This window comes from Drosophila obscura, unplaced genomic scaffold (genome assembly GCF_018151105.1).
Source record: "Drosophila obscura isolate BZ-5 IFL unplaced genomic scaffold, ASM1815110v1 contig_36, whole genome shotgun sequence".
NCBI lineage: Eukaryota > Metazoa > Arthropoda > Insecta > Diptera > Drosophilidae > Drosophila > Drosophila obscura.
Genome location: NW_024542824.1, coordinates 2,610,554 through 2,636,682, shown reverse-complemented (window position 1 = coordinate 2,636,682; position 26,129 = coordinate 2,610,554). Strand labels below are relative to the sequence as shown.

The window sequence follows — 26,129 nt, the reverse complement described above, 5'->3', positions numbered from 1 at the left end:
CCACTTCCCTGCCACTGCCACTGCAACCCTCTCCCCCCTCCCCACCCACCCTGTGGATATGGTGGCCTGGTGACCGTCTGGGAAAATGGGAAATGGCAACTGGCAATGGGTTAACAGTTGCCAGCTGTGGTTAAAAAAAGTTTGCCAAGTTGTCTCCTCTCCTGCCATTGCAACATTAGCTCACAGAGTGTGTGGCATGCGGCATGGGGGCAGATGGGATGGGAGTGTTGTTCGTGAAGGTTCCGTGTCCAAAGTTTTCGTTCAAGGGTTAAGGGGGAGCCCCCAAGTACTTTTCGGGAGGGGCATTGCTGCACTCCACTCAAAAATACAAATGAATTTTGTGCGGCAAGGCTAATTGAATGAATAAAGTGCATCCTTGGCACAATACCCGTGTGATTGTAGCCACAAAAAGAGAGAGTAAATGAGTGCCAGTTTCAATTAAATAGATACAGTTATCAACGAGAGAGAGAGAGTATATATTTGCTGGGTTGAGTTACCAAAAGAAAAGAAAAACAAAAAAAAAAACAAAAACCTTTCAACATTTCTGGTCTTGAACGTCCTTTGGTACATTTGTACCTAACGTGCTGCTGTTGCCCAACAATGCTGTGAGCAACATGATCTCTGGCAGCATTGGTTGCTGGCAACATTTGCTGCTGGCTGGAGAGTGCTAGCAGCAGCCAGCCAGAGCAGAGCAGTTTCCATCTCTCGGTAAATGAGAGGGTTGTCTTACTCTCTCTCCCCCAATTATTTTCTCTATCTCTCCGAATCTACGATCTCTGTTAACGTTGGCAGCGCTGCTATGCTATGCTCACTGTCGTGTATCTCTCGCTCGCTCTCTCTCTCGCTCTCTGCTGCTCTGTTAAAGTAACTTACAATAAAACTTCAGTTTATTGCCCCTCTGCTCTGTTGACTTACAGTTACAGTTACTGTTTCATTTCCATTTCATTCTGTTAAACTTTATCTTTCGTTCTCCCTCCACCACCAACGAATAGAGTACTATCTGTTATAATATCTGCTCTCTATCAGCTCTCTATCAGCTCTCTATCTGCTCTCTATCGGCTCTCTATCGGCTCTCTATCAGCTCTCTATCAGCCTCTCTCCCTGCCTCTCAAAATAGTTTGGCGCTTGGAGCTACATAAATTTGTTATCTTTCTCTCTGGAGCTGCTTGGCTTCATTTCCATTTCGTTCTCGTTTGTTCTCAGTCTCTTTCTGTCGCACCCACCGCCTAAGATCTCCACTGTTAGAGCTCTGCTAACTCACCTGTTAAGTTCTCTTTCTCTCTCTTGTTGGGTGCCCTTTTATAACCACTAAGTTTGTGCTCTCTCTCTCTTTCTGTCTCGCTGCTTTTAGCCAAGTTAACGCTGCTGTCGCTGCTGCAGTCGCAGTCACAGCCTCTGCCTCTGCCAGCGTAGCTGCCCCCAACCGTCATTTGTGACTGTACCTTTTTGTTGTACCTGTTGTCTGTTAAATTTGTTGCTGTTGCTGTTATTGTTGTTGTTACTGTTATTGTGTTGCTGCTATTGTGATTGCCGTTGCTTGGCTTTTTTTTTTTTCGAATGCTCTTTGCGCGCGCTTTTGCCATGTCATGTGTGTGTGTGTATCTTGGGTTTTATTTTGTATCTTTGTATCTGTATCTTTTGTTTGCTTGCACTGCTGCTGCTGCTGCTGCAGCTACCGCCTCTTGCTTCACCTTTTTTCTTTACCAAAAAAAAAATAGCCAGCAAACGGTCATCTCTTTGTTTCCCCACAAAAATAAATAGAAAGGGAGGGGGAGTAGAAGCTGGAGCTGGAGCTGAAGAGGAATGTGACTTTGGTCTCTTATTTATTCAACGTTTTACTTCCAGTTTACTCTCCTTTTCAGCAGCTACGTGCGAGGCTTTTGTGGCCAGAGCTGTGTGTGTGCATTTGCATCTGTAACTGTATCTGTGTGTGTTGGATTAGTTACAGATGCAGATGCAAAGACATAGAGATACATATAACTTTAATTCAATTCTTTATAAAAAAAAAGAAAAATAAAAAATAAATGTTTTGAGGCCCGTTTGCTCTCTGACAAAAGGTCAAACCCAAACCCTTTGGCTATTACGCGCTCAAGCATCTCGGCATCTCGCAACTCCACTAAATGCAATCTAATAATTATATAGAAATAAAGAAGAAGAAACAACAGCAGAAACAGCAACTTGAGCCAGCAACAACTGCTTCGTGGAAGAGGAGTTCTCTGCACTGTTGATTCAAGGCTAAGGGCAGAGTTAGAGATGCAAAGATACTGCACACAGCGAAGCACGAGAGCGGGCAGATACTTAACCTTTAGAGCAAACGAAACTCCAAGGCAGAGATGTGACGGCCAGATAGGAGTCAGGGACCGACCCGAGAGCTCCAGACTCCAACTCCTCAGACCCTCAGACCCTCAGACCCAGAAACAGAGTCACAGACGCAGTCAGAGCCAGAGCCTGAGCCAGACCTAGACAGACGCTGACATTAACCCGCCAACGCCAGGGTTAAGGCCTGCTGCTCGGCTCGTCCTCTCTTGCTGTGGCATGCAACAATTGCCAGGCCGACACGCCCACACAGACTGTTAACCAAAACTAAGAAATAGAAGAAGGAGTTCTAGACGTGAAATGAGTAGAACACTGACCAAAAAAATATAATAAATATATTAAAGAAAAAATCAGGAAACAATTTCTTAACTTAAAATATTTATTTATATTTTTTTAAATATTTAATTTGTTTTTTATATTTTTATTATATATTATATTAATTATTATATTTTATATATTTATATATTTATTTAATTTAAATATTTTGCCTTCTTTGATGATGGGGGTAGGGCATATAATTTGCATAGGGAATAAATCTATCCATTAATATCTGAAGCAAAAGACTGATAGATCTGTATATTTTCATCATTATTAAATTCTCATCAAAACTAAAATTAAAAAAAAAATAATACAAATAATAAAAATAATTTGAAATATTCCAAAATTTTAGCCTTTATTTTCGATTTAATTGAAGTCCAATTTTCCAAGTGAAATATTCATAAAAAAAAGCTTGCCCATTTTTTTCGCTCCGTGTAGCCGCCAGACACTATTACGAGTGGGTGCCAGAGCACAAGGAGAAGGGCCGGGGGTGGGATGGGGCTGGCTAGCAGCTTGGGGCCACATCACATGTAAAATGTATGCATCCATACCGCACCCACAATTCTGACAAGGCATAGGCCAAACCAGTTGCAGCAGCAACATATCCTGCCAGACCTTGGGGCATGCCTGCCTCATCATCATCAAACAGAATGTTTATCTTAGGCTACACAGGCAGCAGCAGCACACAGCATCATTATCATCATCATCATTATCATCATGGGAATGGAAACATCATTATTATGTTACTCATGTCATGTGGAAGAGGCTCCTTCAGAGCAGCATCATCTTCATCATTATCACGCCCATTATCCTCCAGAGAATCATCATGCAGCATGCCCCATCATCCATCCAACCAGCTCCACATACGCCGCGTGCAACATCATGCAACTCGTTTTTATCATGCATTTTAATGCGGCCTTTGAAAAGTGAAGTGGAGTGCAACAAGAAGTGGAAAATAACTAAAGTGTCGCCTCCGCTGCAGGCCCCCGTAACTCCCTCAGAGACACACACACACGCGGACTCCAAACGGCACCCAAAAACAGCAGACTCCAGCAGCTCCAAGACGGGACAGCTCCCTGCACCAAACTGCAGCCCAAAGATGGACTCGCAGCAGACCTCTAAACTCCTTTCAGCCACCATTTCCAAGCAGCTAGCTCCAAAGGTCTCGCTGTGTCTTCTTCTGTCTTTTGTCTCTCTAAAAAATATTATAAAACATAACAATAAGAAGGCAAAGGCAAAGGCAGTGTGAAGTTTACTTTGGACTCCGACGACGATGGGTCCCTCTCCAGACCCAGATCCCCCCAGATCCCACCAGATCTTTGCCCCGAGGCAAGCCGGTTTGTGTCGTCACTAAAAACTCTTTTTTTTTTTTTTTTTTTTTTTTCTTTTTATACGCGTACGTGTATCTGTGTCTGTGTATCCCCCCGGAGGCTTTTGGGGGGATTGCAGAACAGGTTTGCCACCGCCACCGCCACCGCCGCCGCCGCTGCCGCCGTTGCATGTGGCATGTTGTAGTGGTATACCCAAAGTCGTCTACTGTTGCAAGTCTCGCACACACCCAGTTCTCTTTCAGCTCCATCTTGGACTCATCTTTCTTGGCCTCCCCCCACCCCCTTACCACCTTCCCGCTCACTGTGTGCCTTCTGCCGCTCCCCCCTGCCTCTCTGTGTGCCACTCCACCCTCACCCCTCTCTTTGTGGATCTCCATCTCCTGCTGCTTTTTAAAGCTTCGCTTTCAATGCGTTGGGTTACTGTGTTGCCTGCAACTTCTTGGCCATGCCTATACCTTGTCCGGTTTTGAGTTCGTTCTCTTTGGGCTCCGTTCCCCGTTACCCCCCACCCCCCTGCATGTAATTGCTTGGGTAGGTTCTGCGCCCCTCTCACTCCTTACTCTCCTCGCCGTAGGTGTCTCATTTCGGTGTTGCCTGTGGCGTTTATGGGCGCATTTACAAAATGTTACAGAAATTATTGGGCGACCACCGAAGATATCATCCACCCACACACCTCTCTCTCGCTCGCTCTCTATCTCTCTCTCTCCCTCTTTCGCTCGCTCATCTGTGGCAGGGAGTACATGTTTCTGCTGCTGCTGTTGTTGCCTCTGTGCCTGCTGCAGAAGGAAAATTACTATAAATATACAAAAAATGATTACAGCCAACAAAATGTTGCATAAAGCAGAATGAGATAAGGTTTTGAGGCATGCATGCCACTCACATATCATAAATTATAATTAGAAATTATATTTATTATTTATTTATTTATTTATTATATTTGCAGGGTTCTTCCAGTAATATTAGTAAAAAATCTCTCAAAATCTGCCCTTGAAATAAAAACAAATAAAAATAATTTGTAGGGCTATTTGTAGTATCCCAGCAATATTCGTGAATATTTTTCCAGGCAGCTCTTGCTCGAAATCTGCTTCAGACCATTTTATTTTCTCTCGAATAAAATTAATCAGAATATTGCAGCAAACTTTTATACAGCAAAATCATATCTATAAATCGCTTGGCCTGCCTCGCTGCCTTTTTTTTGCGCTACAATCTTTTCAAATATGCTGTCTGAAAAATGATTTTCCACCGACCAACTTTTTGCCCCTTGAATATCAAACGTAAGTCCATCCGCGCCGCCCCCGCCCTCGCCTTTCAATCTTTTTTGTTGGGGCAAAACTTTGGGCAACTTTCATTTTACCTAAAACACAGCTGGCTAATGTATTGCCTGCAGATCGTACACCTCCCTGCAGCTGACCAATGGATATTAGACAGAGCAGTATGTTGGGCAGAGAGTGGCAGGGAGGGGGCACCCTAAGAGAGAGGGGCTTTCCTCTCAAACCTAACTCTTCCCTTTTGGCTTTTGCAACTTTTAATTGGTCTCACGGATTAGCTTCCAGCGTGGATCCTGGACAAGACAATAGCTCAGGCAAAGAGAGTGAAGAGAGGAGAGTGGAGAGCGTAGAGAGCGAGCGTGGAGGCATTTCTGTAGCGGCAGCAAAACTTTAACTTTCACTCTGACGGCGTAGACGAAACTACTAAATGTCAAAAGTGTCAAAAATTCTTAGAATTATGTCTGCAGAACATCAAAAGTTGCCAGAAAAATAGTGCCCGCGCTCCACCTCCACCTACGCCTCCACCAGAGGTTTTGGTTTGGGGTTCGTGGTTCGGGGTTCGGTTCCGTGTTGCCTGTTTTTGAGTTACGGAGCAGAGCAGAGCAGAGCGGAGCGGAGCTTACAAGCCACATTTTTTTCTGCTCGTAACATTTTCGACACATTAACGGAGACTGGCAGCAACGGCAGCAAAGAGCAGAGGAAGAAGAGGAAGCCGCCTCCATGGAGCCCCAGGTAGAAGAGGCAGCTTTCGTCTTGAAGCGCACAAAAACTAAAAAATCACAAAAAAAAAAAAAAACCAAACAAGGAACTGCTGCTGACTGGATGGATGCATGGATGGTGCCGTGGCGTTGGCTCTGCTCTGCCGCTTGCTGCTAGTCGGCCATGCGATATGTGAAATTGAGAACAGTAATGACGTTGTCAACAGAGTGGCAAGAGAGCGGAGACATACGGCAAGGGGGAACGTGTATCCCAGAACCAGAACCAGAAACAAAAGCCAATCCAAGCCAGAAGACCATACGATACTCGCATCAGGACGGGGACCCCAGAGTCTCGCAGCCACAGCTCCAGAGCTCGAGAGCAGAGCTACGACCCGGCAAATGGTAAATGGCAATGGCAACATGACAACTTGCCGGGTTTCAGGCATCAGCTTTAGCCCAGGTTCGGGGTTCGGGTCGGCGACTGTTGCTGCTGCTCCTCCTGCTGCTCCTCCTGCTGCTGTTGGCTGTTTCAATTATCTCCGTTTTGGTGAAAAAAAAGCAGCTCACGATAAATGAACAGACACTATGATATGATGGGAGATTAAGCCAGGCCTCGCCTATGCGCCAATGTTGCCAGCAACATTTGCAGCCAGGCAGCATTGTATAGAGGCGGCAAATGTGGATCAGCAACATGCGAGGAAGGAAGGAAGGAAGAGGAAGTGTGTCTGAAAGTTCTTTGAATCATTTTTTTTTGTATCTTCAAAAATACTTTCATGATAATTACATGGAGTAGAAGAAACATGACAGCTTTAATGTATGGATTAAAAATGTATGAGAAGTGATTCAAGTAGTTCATGTAAACATCCGCCAAATGGCCAGACACTTGGGAATCATTAGATGGATTTCTGGCAGAAAATTTTAAATTTAATTATTAATATTAATTAATATTATTAATATTAAAATATAATAATTTTTAGACAGTTATGGTTCTTTATTCCTTGGTTCCTTGCTTATTTTCCTAGTTTTTTTTACATATCTGAACCATTGGACTTTGTTTCCTCTTCGTTTCTAACGGACAAACCTAAGACGTGCTTCAAAAATTAAATTAAATATTTGGAGTACCGATTTAATATTTTGTAAATATTTCTTACATTAAATCTAATGCACATCTAATGTATTGGCCCATTTTCATTACATCTGAGAGGGTTTGTTCTCCCAAGCCATAGTCCTAATATCGTCAAATTCCTTCTCGGTGTAATTTCACACGAAATATCCATAGAGATTTTGGTTTATTGGCGGCAACATTCATGGGGATTCATCGATTGATTCAATTATGGGCATCGGCATCCCTTGGGGGGGTTTCATTTTCTCTCCCCCCGCCCTCCTCGGGACAATTAGCGAAGCCATAGAACATGGAAGTGTGTGCAGTGTTTGCAGCCGCCGATAGCCACCGATACATAGGCCATTGCCTTCCCTTAATTGCCTTCCGCTGCTTGAGCTATCGACGATTTACATCTGTTTCAATAAATTTCAATGTGGCGACTATAGTTATGAGCATACATATCCATGTATACATATATCCAGCAATATCCAGCGATCATTCAATGTGCATGCAATGCAGAGATTACGCTGCTCCTTGCCATGCTGCAGAGCCGCGTGACAAATGGGGAGGGAGGGTTGTGCCCGGACTTTCGTCCTGCCTGTCATGCTTGCAACTTGCTGACAATAATCTTTGGCAATTTATTGTATTGTATGAAAAAAAAAATAAGTGGTAGAGGGAGGAGGGTCGGACTCGTGTTGGATAATGTCTTGGGGCAAACACGGATTAGATGGTGACAAACCGCTCGGACGGCCAAGTCGTGCGGGTGGGTAAGTAAGTAAGTAAGTGGCTCCCCAGCCACGCCCCCCTATCACACCCCAAGGGCTGGTGGGTGGCTGGTGGCTGGTGGCTGGAAAAACTTCTGATCTATTTGGCAACTGTTGCTGATTATTTATTTGCGCTTTTAGCTTTAGCCACAAACTGAGATAAATTTTGCACACATCTCTGCCTTTTTATTTTCTACTTCTTCTTGCGTTACCCATTAGTGATGGTGGGGTAGAGGGGGTATGCTGGGTGCAATGAGCAGTGACATGTTCCTTGGGGTAAGGAGATGAGGGAGAGATTTTACAGCCGTTTAATCTATGAGATATTGAGAGCTATGCGGCACTTTGAGAGTTGTTTAAAAATATTCCAGCTCCAATCCATGGGTATTCCCTAGTCTAAATCTAAATCTTGATGCTGCTTGATTTTTCTTTTGGGGTGAAGCTGCGATTTTTGTGACACAAATTGTGGCAAGAAGGCAAAAACCAGTGTGAACCAGAGAGAGAGAGGGAGAGAGAGTGAAGAGTGAAGCAGGCTTGATGTCCATCCATGCTGCTCCCCTTTTTTGACAAGGGTGGACAATGGCGATTAGCGCCATGGCACTAATGGGGGGAAGGAGCAGGAGCAGGAGCTATGTAGCGCCGAGAAGGAGTCATGTGTTTGCTCAAAGGCTCTAGCCACAGAGTATGTGTTGCAGGATGGTCCTTCTCCTGTTGCTGCTGCTGGTTGCTGGTGGTGCTGCTGACTTGCCACTTGTCTTTATTAGTTTTTCCCGTACGAGGAGCTGTCTGCCGTCTGGTATCGTATCTCTGCCTCGTCCTGTCAGCAACAGCAACAGGATCAGGGTTACGGGTTACGGGTGAGATGGTTTTTGGGTTTGGGTTTGAGTTTGGGTTTCGGTTTGAGCTAAAGTGCATTGGACATAGTTGATGGTTGGTGCGGCGGTGCGGGGGTGCAGGGGTTTGGGGTCACAAACGACTTTTGCCACTTGTTTACTCGACTGCTTATGTTATTAGCTCAATGCCACATGCCACACTGCCACACTCCAAGAAAATTCAATAGATTTCCACAAAGAAAATATGTACGTTTTTTTTTTTTCAGTGCACTTTATATGTACCCTTTCTCTGTGGGGCTGGGGCTCTCTGATGGTGAAATTTACATAATTACCCAACAAATGAAAAGACACATCGTTCCTTATCGAATCTATAGCTAAAGTGCCGACCAAAAGTATCTATAAATTTCCCTATCTACGCATCTGAGATACATCTAACATGAGAGAGTGGTGGGGGAGGGGAGTGCAGCGAGTGGAATGACCCCTGGAGATGTCATTCAGGTAAAAATTCAATCGGGAATCTGTGTCCAATGGAAATTCTCTCGATTTCGTTTGTCATTTGATGTCACGCTTCAAGAGTCGGAATTGGTTTCTTTTCTTGTTGTTGCTATTGCTGCAGGGGCAAAGGGGCAGGGCCCAGCAGCATCATCCCAACGCACAGGTTATTGACTTTTCCTTTGATTTTTTCTTTTGCCTAGATTTTTCTTGTGGCCTGCTGCGAGGCTCTCGAGACAAATAAATACTTGATGTGTGTTTGTTGTGTGTTTCTTCTGTGTGTGTGTGTGCGTGCCACTTGAAGGGGCATAAATTAAAATTCAATAAAAATGTCACAGCAATACAAACATTTTCCAAACTCCTTTTTTCCTACATTTGTATTTTGACCTTTTTTTGTTGTTGTTGTGGGGGTACTGTGTCCTGAGTTGCTGTGTCCAGGCAATTGCATTTTGATTTAGAGTGCGGCATTTTTGAATATATCTTTTGACTATGCGAACATATATTTGTATATCCTTTTGTGGCAAGAAAAAGGGTTGAGGGTTTGCAGTTGGGGAGTATTAAAGGGGGACGTAGCTGAAAGAACTTTGATATTTTTTTTAAGAATACTAATTTTTTCGTGGAGCAGTAAATTTACCAAAAATAATCGGTATTTATTTCTAGAACGAGTTTAATGTACATCCTGCTCCAACATATGAATTATGAAAATTAGGAGCACAGTTTTTTGGTATAAAGTTTCTTATCCGATGCAAAAAATTGCTCTAAAAATGGATTTAGTAGAAGGGAATGAAAGGCAGATACCATTCCTATCTTTTCGTGGCATTAAAAGCATTATATTTATATATATTATTTATTTATACATTAAAGACCTGCTTTAAAATTTGCATTCTCTCTCCAATACTGCAACACATATTCCCGTAGCAACTAAAAAAAAATTAAATGAGCATTTATCACCACGGAAAACATCAAGCCAAGCCACCCAACCAAAAAAATACAATTACAACTCCTGCAATTGCCACGATAATCTCTGTCTGCCTGCCACAAGTGCTCTGACTCACTGCTAGCCATTACCCATCCTTTAGATGAGCCCCAAACACACCCAGCACTCACCTCCTTTGATCCTTTAAACCAGGCTGCAACCTTTCTGGTGCAAATGTCGACACCCCAATTGAGCTGTCCTGTCGCTGGTCCTTTGGCCCTCGGACCGCACTGAATCAATTAGATAACTTTTGCAGCAGCCATGCATTAACAGAAGGACAACAATTTAAATGAGCTGACTTTTGGTGTGGAGGGCAAATGAAAAGGAAGGACACCCATGCCTGGGCAGGATGCGGCGGATGCTGCCTGAAGTAACAATAAATTAATTAAAACTTTTTAGCCAATTCAATTTGTGTTGTGTTTTGTCGCCTGCTGTCTGGCCGACAGAGTGGAGTGGACTTCCTCTTAGCCGCCTCCCCTTTGGTGCCCCTCACTGCCCCCTTTCTCCATGTCCTCTTAGCAGTTTTCCCCATTGTTATTTTTTTTTTTCTGCCAGCTTTCCCTTTGAATTATAAATGCACATAAATTGTTCGGTACTACTACTAGTCGGAGTTCCATGCCGGAAAGTGGGGCTTGTCCCGTCTGCTGCTTTTGTCTGACTTTCTGACACATGAATTTCAAAGTGATCCTTCGCATTTAACAGATTTGAATAGCAATCAAAGTTTTGTTTATATTCAACTTTAGTTTTACTCCGAATTGAATCAAATCAAAATCAAATCTTGAATAATTATGTGCCTCCTCCTTCTGCTGCGTGGTGCCCCTTCTGCTGCTGCTGCTGCTGTAAGAGTTTCAGGCAGATTGTTGAGCGTGTTTCCAGCGGAACTATAAAAAAAAAACTTTTTATTATCCTCGCCAAAGAACATTACAACTTTTGGTGAGCAGAACTTTTGCCGGACACTCCAGAGGGCATGGACTTTCATGAGGATTTTATGATGTATTATTATTGGTTTTTAATCAGCAGCATTTTGCAGAGCGGAAACTCGACTGTTTTGTGGATGCTTTAAGTGCTGTTTTCGATTGTGCGTATTTTGCATTATGTGGAAGGATCTTGAAATGATTTTTTGATTTTGAATAAATTGTGAAAATAAATTACTTATGGGCAGAAAATAAGGCAAAGCTGCGCTAAATTATTCACCATAAAATATGGAAAATAATCTATAAAAAAATAAATCTATTTGAGCACATTTTTAGCATAATTTGCGAGGCTTCAGCATAATTGTGCGCTCCCCAAATTCTTCGCAAAAAAATTCCCAATGAATTAAAATTATAGATCGACATCATAAGAGATTTCTTCAACAGTTCTAATCATTTTTTTCTCAATATACTGAAATTATGACCACCAATATATCTCTGGCATGATCTTCTTGACCAAATGATGTCTTAATTAAAAAAAAATCAAAGCATTATTACAAACAGAAATCTCTACTTTCTTCCACAATATTTATGAGAAAATTTCAAAGTTAAAAAATTATCTGTTTTAACCCCAAAAAAAAACCCATTTCCTAAGTTAATTTAAAAAAATTCCTAAATGAAATCCATCATGTGGGCAGACCAAAGGTCTTACTTTAAGTAAGACCAACCATGACCCAAAACCTAGATACATTTCCAAGATGCATTCAAAGCGAAGCCCGAAGAAGCCTCCTAAGTAGCGACCCGACCCGACCACAAAGAGCGAGATCCAATTATTTGGCCAGAGACCGAAACGATAAATAAATAGACAACCGAAAAAGGCAAGTCTAATAAAGTTGTGTAGACCCATAGAAGGAAGACCCTCAAGGGGAAGACCGTGTGAAGTGCGAACGACACCTGTAAATGGGAATGGGAATGGGAAACAACCCCCGAATAGAGTAGAGCCCAGCCCCGCTAAGAACTAAGGTCTCTAAGACGTCTACTTAGCCAAGGATACGTTCATTGTTCTTTGGTGAGTGAGAGCCAATTGCACAATGAAGTTGTTTTGATGATGATGAGCCGCAGGCCCAGACCCAGACCCAGCCCCTGGCCTCCATGTGGGACAGCTGCTGCTGCCGCGTAAACGTAAAGTGCATTCCATGGAATGTGAAGCTATATTATTAATCAATATTTATGGCAGCCGAGACATCTATCAAGACAGAGACAGAGGGAGAGAGACCCGAAAAGAACACTAGAGAACCTGTTATATGAGCCAAAGCCAAGTGCAAAGGCAAACACACAAGAGACAGACAGTCAGAGAGTCACAGAGAGAGAGAGAGAGAGAGAGAGAGAACCATTTCCAGGTAGACCTCTTGATTCATGCTTGTGTGCACTTTGACCACAAAAAAGGTCAAGACAAGACGCTGCCTGGGCTCCGCTTCACTACCAAAGATACCGATACAAATACAGAGCTGCTCCGTTTTGTGTTTTTTTTTTTTGTGTTGTTTTCAAGGTAGTCAAATAAATATATTTCTCTCTCTCGACTGTGTGCTGGCTGGTCTGTCCAACAGCCCATGACCAAACAGATGAACAAACGGACAACCGTAAAAGTGTTGCCGCTGCCAATGGCCAGCACTGGCAGGGGAATGTACATACACTCGTATGTAGAGTCATCTTCATGCATAAATAAGCTCAAAGAAGAACCAGCCAGAGAGATCCCATGGCAAGAGGTAAAGCCAATGTAAAGTGTTCCCCGCATATCAATTTCCATATTAAAATAAGACCAAGACCCAACCAAGACCCAACCAAGGCCAACGCCAAAGACCTGCTTCGAATGCATGGAAAATGCTCTCTCCTTTGATTTGTTTGTAAAATATATTTATATATTTTATTTTCCCACATCATTTGTGACAGTCAGGGCTGTCCTCCTGCTGCCTCCTGCCTCTCTGTCTCTCCTGTGTGTACGAGAAAATATTTCTAATTGAATGCACAGCCAAAGTGAGGTGCAGAACAGAACCGTAGAAGGAAAGAAAGTCTTTTTTTCTGGTTCTAGCTTCCGTCTGACTGCAGTTTGAAATAATTTCATTAAATTTCATGATTTTGCTTCTTTCACTTTTGGGGGGTTTTTTGTTGCCTGTAGAATCTCTCGCTCTAGCTCGGGGATGTGATGGGATGGAAGTCTGTACCGTAAAAACTATTTGTTGCTTCAAATAATCGATTGTCGGAATGTGTTGCCTTTTTTTGGGGGGTGGCAGGCAGCAAGCTGATTTGGCATAAAGTTTGAACTTAAATCAAGTCGGAAGCTGTAGGTCATGGGTTAAGAGAGCTCGTAACATTTTCTTTTTTTTAAATATGGAAATAAATCGGGGATTGAGACTTTAAGGGACATTCGCAAGAAAAACTATTTGGTGTTGGAATTGGTAGCAACATTTAAGCAGCTATTTTTGGACAGTTACCCTGAATATATTTCTTAGTATCAAAATAATAGGTCAGAAATAAAATAAAATAAAATAAAAATAAATAATAATAATTAAATAATTAATAATCAAAATAATAATTCACAACGATTTTGACAATGGAATAAAAAAGAGATTTAAATAATTTATTACTTAAACAAAAAATTCCATTAAAAGTAAAATTTGTATAAAATCATAAATATTATATTTCTATTTATTATTATTTTTATATGACTCTCTTTGAATAGGGATTTAAGATCATTACGACCTATTCTATATTCGAGAATTCGGAGTATATTTTCCAATTGGAGGATCAATTAATCGAACATATAATTAATAAATATTAATACAAAATTGATCAAAGAATAAATAAATTAATCTTTTTCGTATTAATATTTCTGCCTAAGGTAATCTCTAAAAATATTTCCCTCTTGAGGGAAAAAAAATACGAAACCTTCTCTGCTCCCTCTTGCCATTCTGCTCTCCAAATGCATCCCACTTTTGCCAAAAAAAAAAAAAAAACACCCACCCATGTGCATGTACATTGTACATACATATTCCATTCCATTTAGAATCCGCTTGCCATTTATTATCGAGTGCAATGCAAATTCGTGGTGCCCAATCGCGGTGCCCGAGCAGCGCATTGGTGGCCGTGTAATTAGAGAGGCAAACAAGCAAACCAGCAGAACAGCAGACCAGCAGACCAGCAGCGCCTAGAACATTGACAAATTGAGACCAACGCCATGAGGTCTTTCGGTTTATTAACAGCTCAACGGACCGCTGGGGCCTGTCGGGCTATCAGACAGGATCCGTCCCCCAAAATCCAGAGGCAAACTCCATGACGGTGGCACTGCCACATGCAACTCAATTAAGTTTGGACGCGGCGGCTTAAATATTCGCTGTTGCATAATTTGCCAGACGACGCCGCCAGGACGAGGGCGAGGACGAGAGCGAGGACGTGGGTATGCCAGGAGTCAACGTATTATAAAATATATTACGCTGGGCATAATAATTCACGCATGGAACCTAGCCAAAACAGGACGTAGAACTACATACTACTCGTACAGGACATGGGAACAGAAGGAGGAGGAGTCGGGCGGTCGGACGGTCGGGCGCAGGCTTCAAGCGTTGCGAAAACTAATTAAAACGGAGCTCCAGTACCGGCCACTGCCAATTAATGTGGCCATAACGCCCCTACATTTCCCCCCATCCCTTTCAACCACTTTCCATTTCCACATGCAGGAAACTCCCTTCCATAATAAATAGTTCATTCGAGGGCGTGGCACCTGTAGTCCTCTACTCCTCCACCTCTCTGTCTCCCTCTCTAATTTACATACATGCGGGGGCACCCGCCGCAGCCGCCGAGGCCGCTAATTAAAGCGGCAGTCCCCCCCCCCATCCCACCGAAAGAAGCTTTATGACTTTGCCCATCTGGATATGTCCGCCGCCATTTGGTTCTCGGGCGAGGCCCAAAAACCGAATGGTTTTATATTTCAATAGGCCTCTGTCCAGCGCACTGTCCGTTCATCCCGCGACTGCAGTTCCGTAATTAATTGTCACTCCACACACGCACACACCACACACACAAACACACACACACACACTCCCTCTTGGTCTGGGAGGGGCATATGGGAATATGGGGGAGACGCCACGGCGTAACTGGGGAGACACACTGACCCTAATTACGTGTAACGAGTTCATAAATGCTACACGCACCTGCAGGCTGTCCTCCACACACTCACACACACCTCTATCTCCCACACACAACCGAAACTCTCTTTCTCGCCCTCGCCCTCGCTCTCTGGCCTCGCGCAACAACGTGGCAACAAAGGCGGAGACAAATTCTATTATTATACACTCCAGCCAAAAAGGGACATCCCGAATTTTTGGGCAGGAATGGAAGTGAAGGCTTGGAAGTGCTTAGGAGGATTTAATAATCATATTTCATATTCATATTTCAGGATGGGGTAAATCTTATTTTAATATACCTTAAGTCTAGTTAAAGTCGTTAAATATGTATATTCTGTAAATATTTATTTATTTATTATTTATTTATTTATTTATCTCTGGCTGCCCAAAAAAAATATTCCATATTTCCCTACCGCCACAGCTTTTTTAGCAACATTTTCCTGCCCCTTTTTTCTTCGCTGCAGAGTATTCGCTGCTTCGGCCCTTACACCTCGGTTTGCCGCCTTTTCGTTTTTGCGGTCTCCTGTTGCGGCTAATTAAAATTAGGAAAACGAAACCTGGAAGAGGCGGCGGCATTTGCCATTGTCATTTAGGCGCTGGGATTGTCTGTCTGACTGACTCGTTGCTGTGACTACGCTACGCTACATCCCATCTTGCACCAACTCCACTATCCACTATCCTGCCACGAGTCCAACTCCACGTCCTGCCTGCCTGCCTGCCCCACGGACTGTGACAGCTGACGTGGCAACTGGCTGTCAGGTGTATCCCTGGAAATATATGTGTGTGTGTCTTTGGACAGTTTTGTGATTTCACAACTGTTTCATGGTTCAGTTCAGTTCATGTTCAGTTATGCTCTCTCTCTCTCTCTCTATCTCTCTTTCTGTGTGCTCTCTCCCTTGCTCCTGTCCGCCTGTCCTCCTATTCTCGTTCTCATTTCGTTTCACTCTATTCTTCTGTTTTATTTTTTGTCTGTTGGCGGCAGTTAATTAATCTTGTCAGTTGTCACCTGAAGTTTTTGGCTTAGCTCCTGTTTTGGTGGCTGTTTCTGCCACTGGACTCTGTCCTCTGTCCTCCTCCATTAATGCCAACTGACGTCATGTCATGGCTCACACCTTTGTTTTGGGGTCTGCGGTCTGGGGGCTGGGCTCCTCTCGCCTCAATTGTTTAATTTATGAAAGGGCTCTCCTCCAAAGAGGTTATGTGGGCTAATACTGTTAATAATGGTTGAAAAATTAACTCGTAAGTGACCTTAATGATGGGGTCTGTGGAAGGGAAGGGTGTTATAGAACTGTAGGAATGCTTTACTACAGTAATTGTGGGAGAAAATTTAGATCTATATATGCTGTCGAATTAGAATACAAAATTATAGTCCTAGAAATGTAAAAAGTAGTAAAAAGATTTAAGGGATATTGATGAGAGGTTGAGCCATTGCAGTTTTGCCATTAAGGCAAGTCGAAAGAATTGCTGGAAAAATATAGATTGATATTAATGCGAATCATTAACCTTTTTTATAAGCTTTCCTTAATTCATTCTAATTTTTTATCATGAAAAAAGGATTCAATTTTTATCCTTTTATATTGTTTTTGTATACATATATACATTTGATTGGTATATTAATTTAAACCCTCTCCAAGGTAAAAAGAATACTATGCAGTATACTATGAATATGAGGAATTTTATTCATTCATGTCATTCCGTTTAGATTTATGCGAACGATAAATATCAGATTAAATGAAACAAATGTACATCCGAAATATCCTTTAACTATTTAAAGTGCCTTTATGATTCAATGTCAGATCGACTTTACGAAGTCATTTGCAATAAAGGTGGCTACACTCATTATTAATAAAACTTTCAATATCCTAATAAAAAAATTGAATATTAAGATTTTAAGGAGTTTGTCATTTAGATTATTTAATAGCACTTGAGTCTATTCGATTGATCGATAAAAATATCAATTTTTTCAAGGTTTAAAAAAAAAATAAAATACAAAAAAAAACCATTTTCCCTAAAACGCTAATTTTTGATTTATTTTAATAAAGAATAGAATCATGTATACTGCAAAAATAAATTTGTTCCATGTTCATTAGTACTTTGATTTAAAAATTGAAATTTCATACGGAAAATTCCTGAGACTATTCCATTCCATAATCTAAATATTATGTACATACATGTATGTACAAAATGTATGATAACATATTCTATATGCTTACATATTTGATTTCTTTTGATCTTCTTCAAATAAATATTTTAATTCTTTGTGTTTTTCTTATATTTTTTAGATGCATTCTACAAAGACTGAAATTGATTGAACTTGATCCAAAACTACACAAATGTCTTCTTACTAGAGTGAGTATTAATTAGGAACTTTATTCCACTAAGATTACATTAAAATAGGTACCAAATAGTGCAATTCTGACTCAATTCACACGCAAACTACTTCAAAATAAAAAGATTTTCTGTCAATTAATAAACTGCCATGCATTCCACTTTCAAAGCTTAATTGCAAGTCAGATATAAATCCATATTTGAAGCATAATTTGAGTGTCTATTAAGCATGCATTCACTCTTTATTCACATATACCATTCATTCGTTTCCCCATAAAAACCTGATGGTCATAACAATTCAACGTAAAGAGATTCTTTAAACTGTCATAATAGTCTCACAGTTCTCACAGACACTCACACTCACACCCACCCACACCCACGGATGATTATTTCTTATTATCTGGAAATATATCTCTCTGTTCTACCCCCACGTGCGCCCCCTCTTGCTCTGCTGCTGCTGCTGCTGCTGCACAATCTCTGACCAGTTGCAGGCATTATTGATGAGGTTTCCCTTAACGAACTCCCAGACAGCTCAGCTTTTCCCCAACCCAACACAGCCGGGAAACCGGGTAGAACCGTGTGGCACATACTTATCTTTCCACATAAAAGTCACAAAAAGAAATCGCCAGCGTTTTTCAGTTGATTGCGCCGTTGTGGCTGTGGCTTTGGCTGCTGCTGCTGCTGCTGCCTGTTGTTATTCTTCTTGTTGCAAGCTCCTCTCTGTCTCTATCTCTCTCTCTCTCTTTGTCTCACCCCTCTGTCAATGATGGTTGAGTAGTATGTACGTATGTTGCAGGTGGCAAAGCATAAAACTTCATTATTGTGTCGTGTCGCTTACGTGCGCGATACGATGATGGCAATAGAATGCCGTTAACATCTGGCAGTCGCATCAGCGGGAATGATACCGCAAAATAGCAACACCAGCAGCAGCAGCACGAGCAGCAGCAGCAACAACAGCAGCAACAACACCTGCAACAAAAAATAAAAAGAACAACAACAAAAGCAATATATCATGAGTCCAGCTTTTAGCCAAGCTTTTCATAATCAGTGATGCATTGCCAACAGCCAACAGCCAGCAGCTGACAACCCATGAGGAGAGGATACTCATACTAGAACACAGCGAGAGGGGGTGAGGGAGCAGAAGGAGAGGGTGGTTGGGAACGTGAGGTGACAGTTGGAGGGGTATACTAAACACTGAAAATAAATGTGGGATTTCTATGATTATCTTAGATAATAAAACCTGTAGTCAAAGTAAGTCATAAAAATTATAAAATTAAAATATAATGCAATACAAATTTTCTTCTTTAACTTAATAAGTTTATTCTGTTTATGAATCTTAAAAAAATGCCACTCAAAAGCTTGTTTTGATTTGAATAGGAATTTGCATTAGGATTGGGCTAACCATAGACGCCACAGTGGGTCGGAATTTTGAATTTAATTTAAATAAAATTTCACAAATTTGCATCTAATAAAATTAATCACAAGCAAATCATTTCATGCTGCTATGTATATCCCATTAATATACATAATGGGATTCCTCATACAAATCTCCCTCTCCACTTCCTACTTTCTCCCTTCCTCACACAAATCTCTCTCTGCACCCTGCTATTTTTTTTTTTACAGTGTATTGCTAGAAGGGCGCGAAAAGTGACTGTGTAATCCAACCCACCCCACCCCACTAGCACGTATGACACATTGTTGTTGCTGGCTGGCTGGCTCCCTCTGTTGCTGACATAAATCCATATTTTCCAAAGCAAATTTCACGATTGGCCAACAACTCTACAAAGGGCCGGCAGTGATGATGGGGGTGTGGCGAGTGGGTGGGCTGGGGAAAATCATATGTGGAAGGGCAGGGAAATTGCTAAAAATTTCCAATTAACTTTAAACTAGTCGAAAACGAAGAATAAGCAGAAGAAGCGGTCGGTCGTGGTTCAAGTGGATGAATGACAATGACACCTTCGTCGCCCATGGCTGGCTGTCTATGGGATGCATGAAAACCCATTTGCAAGACTATTGAAGATGAATATGCCAAGGAATATCTGCAGGAATCTCCATCGCTTTCTCCCCCTCTCTTTCTCTGTGTGTGTGTGTGTGTGTGTCCATCATTCTTCATTTAGTGACCCGACACTAGCGAATGATGTCAGCAGCTGCTCTCCCGGCTTTAGCATCAGAATCATCATCATCAGCAGCAGCAGCAGCATCGATGTGGCAGCTCATGATGAGCATTGCCCTTAATAGAGGGGTGTGTGTGTGTCTCTCTCTACTGGCGCCTGCTTGGTGGAGATGTGTGTGTGTGGCATAGATGATGGCTAGAGGTGAATGTGCAACGCATGCGGAAAGCAAACAAAGCGCGACAGGGGCACAAACAAACATCCAACTGACAGCAGAAATGCGCCACCGAGACAGATGAATGGTGCAGGAGGTGCACCAGGAAAGAGTAGGATCCGCATAACACGGAGGAGCAGCACCAGCACCAGCAGAAGCAGGAGGAGTAGAAGCTATCCAGGAGGAGTCAACAGTCAAATGGAGTTTGCGGTTCCAGGACATTGCACCCTGCGGTATTTGCTTTCAATTTTTGCCCTCTTTAAAGTGCAGGCATCAACTTTGTGGCTTTCCAAATGGTTTATCCATGCTCGCTTTGAGCGGATATGCAGATTTAAAGCCAACACGATTATAGCCGGGACTCAGACGCCGACGCAGACCCCCACTCGTACCCGTACCCCTAGCTGTAGCTTAAAGTGTTGCACTCCTCTAATTACTTAATTACGTGGACTCTGAGTATCTCGGCGGATGGTACAAAGCCACCGAAAAAGCCACAACTGGTTGCACCTGCGGCCGGGACTAATCTATCATGTGCCATAAAGCGCCAAACGGGACGCAGCAGCAGCAGCAGCAGACGCAGCACTCATCCACTCCTCCAAAGCCCAACAGGAGCTGCAGTCGGTTTGCAGCAGCAGGTCCTCTCCTGTTCTGTCCCTCTTTAGTTCTTATTCCCTTACTTTTCCAGGGGTTTTGCCTGTGTTTTTGTTTTTTTTTTTTTGCTGGCGTTGATAAGCCGCATTGTGTCCGGCGAGTTGCGCACGCGGCTTTTGTGGTCGTGGAGGAGGCAGCCTGGCAGCCACATCCACAGATGAGGCAGAGTCATGTTTATGGCTCTCCGGGGAGCCGTCTCGTGTGTGTGTGTCTGTTTTTGTGTGTGGTATTGGCTAAACGAGGTGGCCAGCACTGATCCCCAGCGAAGCGCCTAAAAGCCTTTTGTGTCTGTCTAAAGGATGGCGAACGGAGTGCGGTGTGGCATGTAAACTGATGTAAGGAAGATGTTAGCCAGCAGGACAAGGGAGGAGCAGTGAGCACTGCTTAAGCGGGACACTAATAGAAATAAACAGCAGTACGAATTATAAGGAAATGGAATTTATTTATTTATTTAATTATGTGCAAAATATAGTTGTTTAGTTTTCCTAGATTTGCATAGGGGTGTCTCCACTGTACTTTGAGTTCCATTTTCATCTTGCTGCTCAAAAGTATGCAATGGAATTTGTTCGACTAAGCATTGAACGCAGACTTTTCTGCAGCATACTTTTGAGCGCAACAATTTTTCACTCAGCCAAAGAAATCGGCGCAAATAAGTCGCTGGGAAAACTTTTTAATAAACTATTTTTGCAAACGTCGACAGATGGAACTCTTTTTATTTGCTACTTTTTGGTGACTTGCCAGCAAAACTCCTTACTTCTTCAAATGCAGATATAACCCTAACATATCTGATTTTCTTTCTGGTTAGTTCTTTTGCTTCTCACAGAATGAAATTGTCAACATAATTCGCATTGAGTCATGAATTTCTTGGCAGCAGACAAAAACAAAAATGTCCCAAAAAGAAAAGAGAAGAAGAAAAGACAAGAGAAATCTGCATTCAGATGAAAGCAAAAATTCTCATAACCTTTCTCTCTCTGCGTTCACTGTCGGAATGTCGTGTCGGTTTGTCGGTTTTTCTGGTTGTAAGAACAAACAAAAATTGTAACCGACAATAATGCAAATTGATAAGAAATCACAGGATGGGGTGGTGCAGGGGCAGAGACGAGTAGCAGCAACCAAAAAATCAATTGGGAAAATTGCTGCTGGGTGTAATATTAAAGAAAGTGAAATAAATAAAGTGAATGGAGCTACGAAATACCCATTTAAGAGGTATTTACGCTGTCAGCTCAAAAGTATGCAGCGAAAATTGCACGACTAGAATAATTGTTGTAGAAACTTGTAGCCTGCTTTTGAGCGCCAAATGGAATTATTTTGGCTGAACAGACTTGCCGTATGCTAACTTTAAAGGGTATCAAAAAATTGATGGACAAAGCAAACCAAAACCACAAATAAATGATAATGGGATGGGGAAGGTGAAGGGCAAAGGAAAAGGTGTTTTGCAAACCAAAAGAACAATGATTTTAATGAAAATAAATGAAAAAAAGAAACTACAGGAAAACAAATATCTACAAAAATAAACAAAAAAATGTGCGAAAACTACTATATATTTTTTTTTTCGATGGAAATTTGGAGGACATTTTCATGCTTGTTGGCTTGGCTCGTGTTTTGGTTGGATTGAATGGGGTGAGCCAGCCCCCCGGCTTTACGCAGGAGCATCAGGGGCGGTTGGTCCCGCTTTGCTTTGGATGCCACCGCCGCCCAGCGTTTGACAGACGTACGGCTTGAGGGTGCGCGCAGCGGCCACGGGCAGAGTTTCCCTCACACGAAATGCTGGCGGCTGCTGCTGCTGTTGCTGCTGCTGCTGCTGCTGTTGCATGAGACGATGCTGATGCTGCTGTTGCAGCGACATGCCCGAGACGATGCGATGCTGGTCACTGAAGAAGGGATGCTTGAGGGCCTCGTCGGCGCTGATGCGCTTCTGGGGGTTCACCTCGAGCAGGCGGGAGAGCAGATCGTAGGCATGCGCCGGAAAGATGTCCAGACCATCGTACGACTCGATCTTGTGGCTGGTGTGGCGGCAGATGCAGTTGTAGGTCGCCTGCTCGCAGCACTTGCACACCTCCACGGTGCCATCGGCCTTGCGATGGCGCCGATGCACCTCCGGCGATAGGAAGTGATCGGCCAGGCGGAAGCGCATGCACAGACGCCGCAGATCCAGGGCGGTCATCTTCTGGGTGAGCATCACCAGGCGATCCATCATGAAGGCCGTCTTGCGCACCTGTATGTCCCCGAAGACGTTGATGATCTCCGAGAGGGCGGCACAGTCGTTGGGCGCCTTGAAGAAGGGATGCAGCGAGGAGAGGGTGGTCAGCATGATGACACCCGCCGCCCAGATGTCCACCGCAGTCGTCTGTATGGGGCAGCGCAGCAGCACCTCGGGCGGCCGGTAGCCGGGCGTGCCCGCCCGTGAGGCATGCACCTCCTTCTTGGTGGCATTCGTCGGCGAGACATAGTTGTTGAGATCCGCATTCGGATTGACGAAGCGCAAACGATTGATCAGCCGCTGTGTGTCCACGCGCTGGGCGGCCACATCCTTCTTGGCCACGGGCGCCACGGGGGCCACCACCTGAGCCTCAAAGGGATTGGCCACGACGCCACCGCCCATGGCTCGAGCGCGTCGCAGCGATTGCTCCTGCTCGTGCTGGCAGCTGAGATACTCCTGCACCTCGTCCTGGGCACTGTTGCCGTCCTGCATCATGAGATGGCGCGCCGCCTCCATGTCCCGCATGAGCGCCATCGAGGCGGCGTTGCTCAGCTCGCTGGCCTGCACAATGCTCCCATCGGCGCCGATCTTCTGGGCCAGTCCAAAGTCGCAGAGCAGAAACTTGCCCGTGCGACGATTGTAGAGGATGTTGCTCGGCTTCACGTCCCGATGGATCACGCTGAACTTGTGCACATGCCGCAGGGCAATCAACAGGTTCCGCATGTAGTTGCGCACCTCCTGCACGCCCATGGTGCGGTAGATGTCGTGATAGCGGTCGTGGCTCATGTACGGCATCACAAAGGCCACATTGTCGTTGTAGCGGACGACACAGTTGATCCCGATGCAGTTGTCCACACCGCCGATGCGGAACATGCACTCCAGCTCGCGCAATATGCGCTCCGGATGATTGGTGGGATTGTGGTGCTTGATGGCGAACCGGCGACGACTCGTCTCGTTGAGGCAGCGCTCCCGCTGCAGGGTGCCCAGCAGGACGCTGCTGAAGGTGCCGCTGCCGATGCGACAGTGCACATCGAAGATTTTGTTGATCTCCGGAATGCTCTCCTGCAGCTCCCGCAACGCGTCCTCGTTCTTGTCCGACGACTGCGTCTGCTGCGCCTGCAGGGCGGCCAGCTCCTTGAGCGCATTCCGTCGCGCAATCTTCGACATCTTGTCCGCCATATCGTGCGTCTTGATGGGGTTGCTCAGTATGATGTCGGGCCCAGCGGTCGATGGGTTCTTGCCGCCATAGTAGCGATTCATCATACGACCCGTATTGGCATCGGGCAGATCATCCGATTCGCCAATCAGTTTGGTCTCCTCTTTGGGGCTGGCTCGCACGAATTTCTTTTTTTGCTTATTCTTTGCTCCCGACGTTGTCGTGGCTGTGGAAATCTTTGGCGAGGGAAATGGCTTTCCGGATGCCGCCGCCGCCGCCGCCACCGCCACCGCCGCCGGCGTGATGGATGCTGGCTCCTTGATGCTGTTGGCTGCGTTGCTCCACGTGGGGAACTGGGACCTGGCCTGCTGCAGCTGTCGCTGCTGCTGCTGCTGCTGCTGCTGTTGCTGCTGCTGGACCTTTCTTTCCATCTGATCAATTAACAATTTGGTAAACATCTGCACAACAACCCATTGACAGATCCAGAATTCGAATTGGAACAGACACTAATTTTGGCTACTTTTTCGGGCTAAAATCCCCTTCTTCTGGGGTTCGATCTTCCCACCCACCAATTTGGATATTTCCTTGGGGCTGTTGGGAGCCTTGGTCGAACCTCACGCGATGTTCCGCGCTGAAGACACAATAATTTCGGGCGTACTTGGGTTTTCGTGTGTTTTTAATTTTGTACTACAAAAATATCAACTTACTAAATAGACAAAAACTACAACGGAATTGTTACGACTTAAAGATTTTGACTTTAAATGGTATGGTGGGGTTGATTGGGTAGACAAAAAAAAGCGTATATATTTTTTATCGATTGTCAGTGCATTGACAGAACATTTGTGGAACTATTTCAGTATTATTGGGTGTACAAAAATCCATTGAGAAATTTGAAAACATGAAAATAATTAATTTAAACGAATGAGAACTTCAGTTTTAAGTTTATAAAAGTAGACTCGCGTCCCCAGAAGCGACTCACACGTTCCTTCCCATTTTACCTGTGAATAGTACTTGCAAGAATTAAATAAGATATTTTGGGAAAATATTCGAATAAGTTTAGGTAATTTTTTTTAATAAGTTTAATTTAAGTTAAAAATTTTAATGGGAATTAATTTCATCATTAACTGAAAGTTTATCACGAATTTGTTGTATGTTACTAAAGTTTTAATAGGTCTAGTCAGCCGTTACTCTTGCTTAAAATGTCATTTAAATTATTACAGTATTCCAGTCACTTTTTTTTTCGTTCATATTCCACTGGAAAGAGAAGACTGATGGCCATTTAAAAAAGTCTCGTAGCTAATCTCTGTGCTAAATATGTCGCACATTCTCCTCCAATCACTTGCATTGCTTCTATTCCTTTACGAAGTGTCACTTGTGACTCAAAGCATCATCCCACTCCGATTGACATATCCAGCAGCTCACCTTTCGACCTTTTGAGCATTCTCTGCCCCCCCTCCCAAAATGTATTCATAACCCCTTGCCCACGACTCACTTACTCACGAGTAGCTCTATTCATATTTCCCAGTGTCCCGCACCAACGCCACTCGCATCCCTTTATCTCGGATTATCCCAGGAAAAACTTGCAGCAGCAGCAGCAGCAGGGGGAAAACCCCTCCCGTGCTTCCAGGGGCTTCCCAGCTGGTGTTCCTGCCAGAGTTTGATTGCCTGTACGGTGTCGCCCTCAAGCGGTGACTCCTTCATACTTTTTCTTGTTTTTTTTCGTGTTTTTTTTTGTTTTTGTTTCTAACGTTTTTTCGCATGAAATTTACCGTTACAGGGCTCGACACTAAAACTGTCCAAGCACCGCACGCCAAACACCCCAACCCCACCACGCTTTGGGGCATGCAAAAAGTCCGTGTCAACATCAGCTGCCTGTCCACTTGTTTTCCACTTGATGCTCGAAGTTTTAGCGCGGCAACAGCTGCCATTGCAGCCATTGTTGGGCGGAGAGTGTAGTGTGTGCACCTCCATATACATATATCCACCATCCACCCCCTCTGTCTATGAACTATCCCCACCATGAAACCCAAAACCCCCCTATCCATATCAACGCAGTGGTAACTCGCGGAACTCCTTTTTTTTTTCGTGTCGTTTATTAGTTTTTGCTACTGAAACTAAAGTTTCGTTTTGTGCAATGAATACATTACAAAATCGTTTTCATAAAAAAAACCTGAACCATCGCCTACACTCAGAGAAATAAGCGCTGAACTTTAAATATATTTACGCTTGGATTTATTTATTTCGGATATATTTATTTATTTATTGTCTAAGGTTCAACTATGGGC

General features: G+C 43.6%; 1 protein-coding gene across 1 annotated transcript; it reads right to left on the bottom strand.

Moving 5' to 3' along the window:
- Positions 1-22,127: 22,127 nt before the first annotated feature.
- On the bottom strand, positions 22,128-24,608 carry LOC111080915 (cell division cycle 7-related protein kinase). Its single transcript, XM_022376771.2, has one exon. The coding sequence runs from the start codon at positions 24,300-24,302 to the stop codon at positions 22,128-22,130; it is 2,175 nt and encodes a 724-aa protein (XP_022232463.2). The 5' UTR covers positions 24,303-24,608.
- Between the last annotated feature and the right edge of the window lie 1,521 nt (positions 24,609-26,129).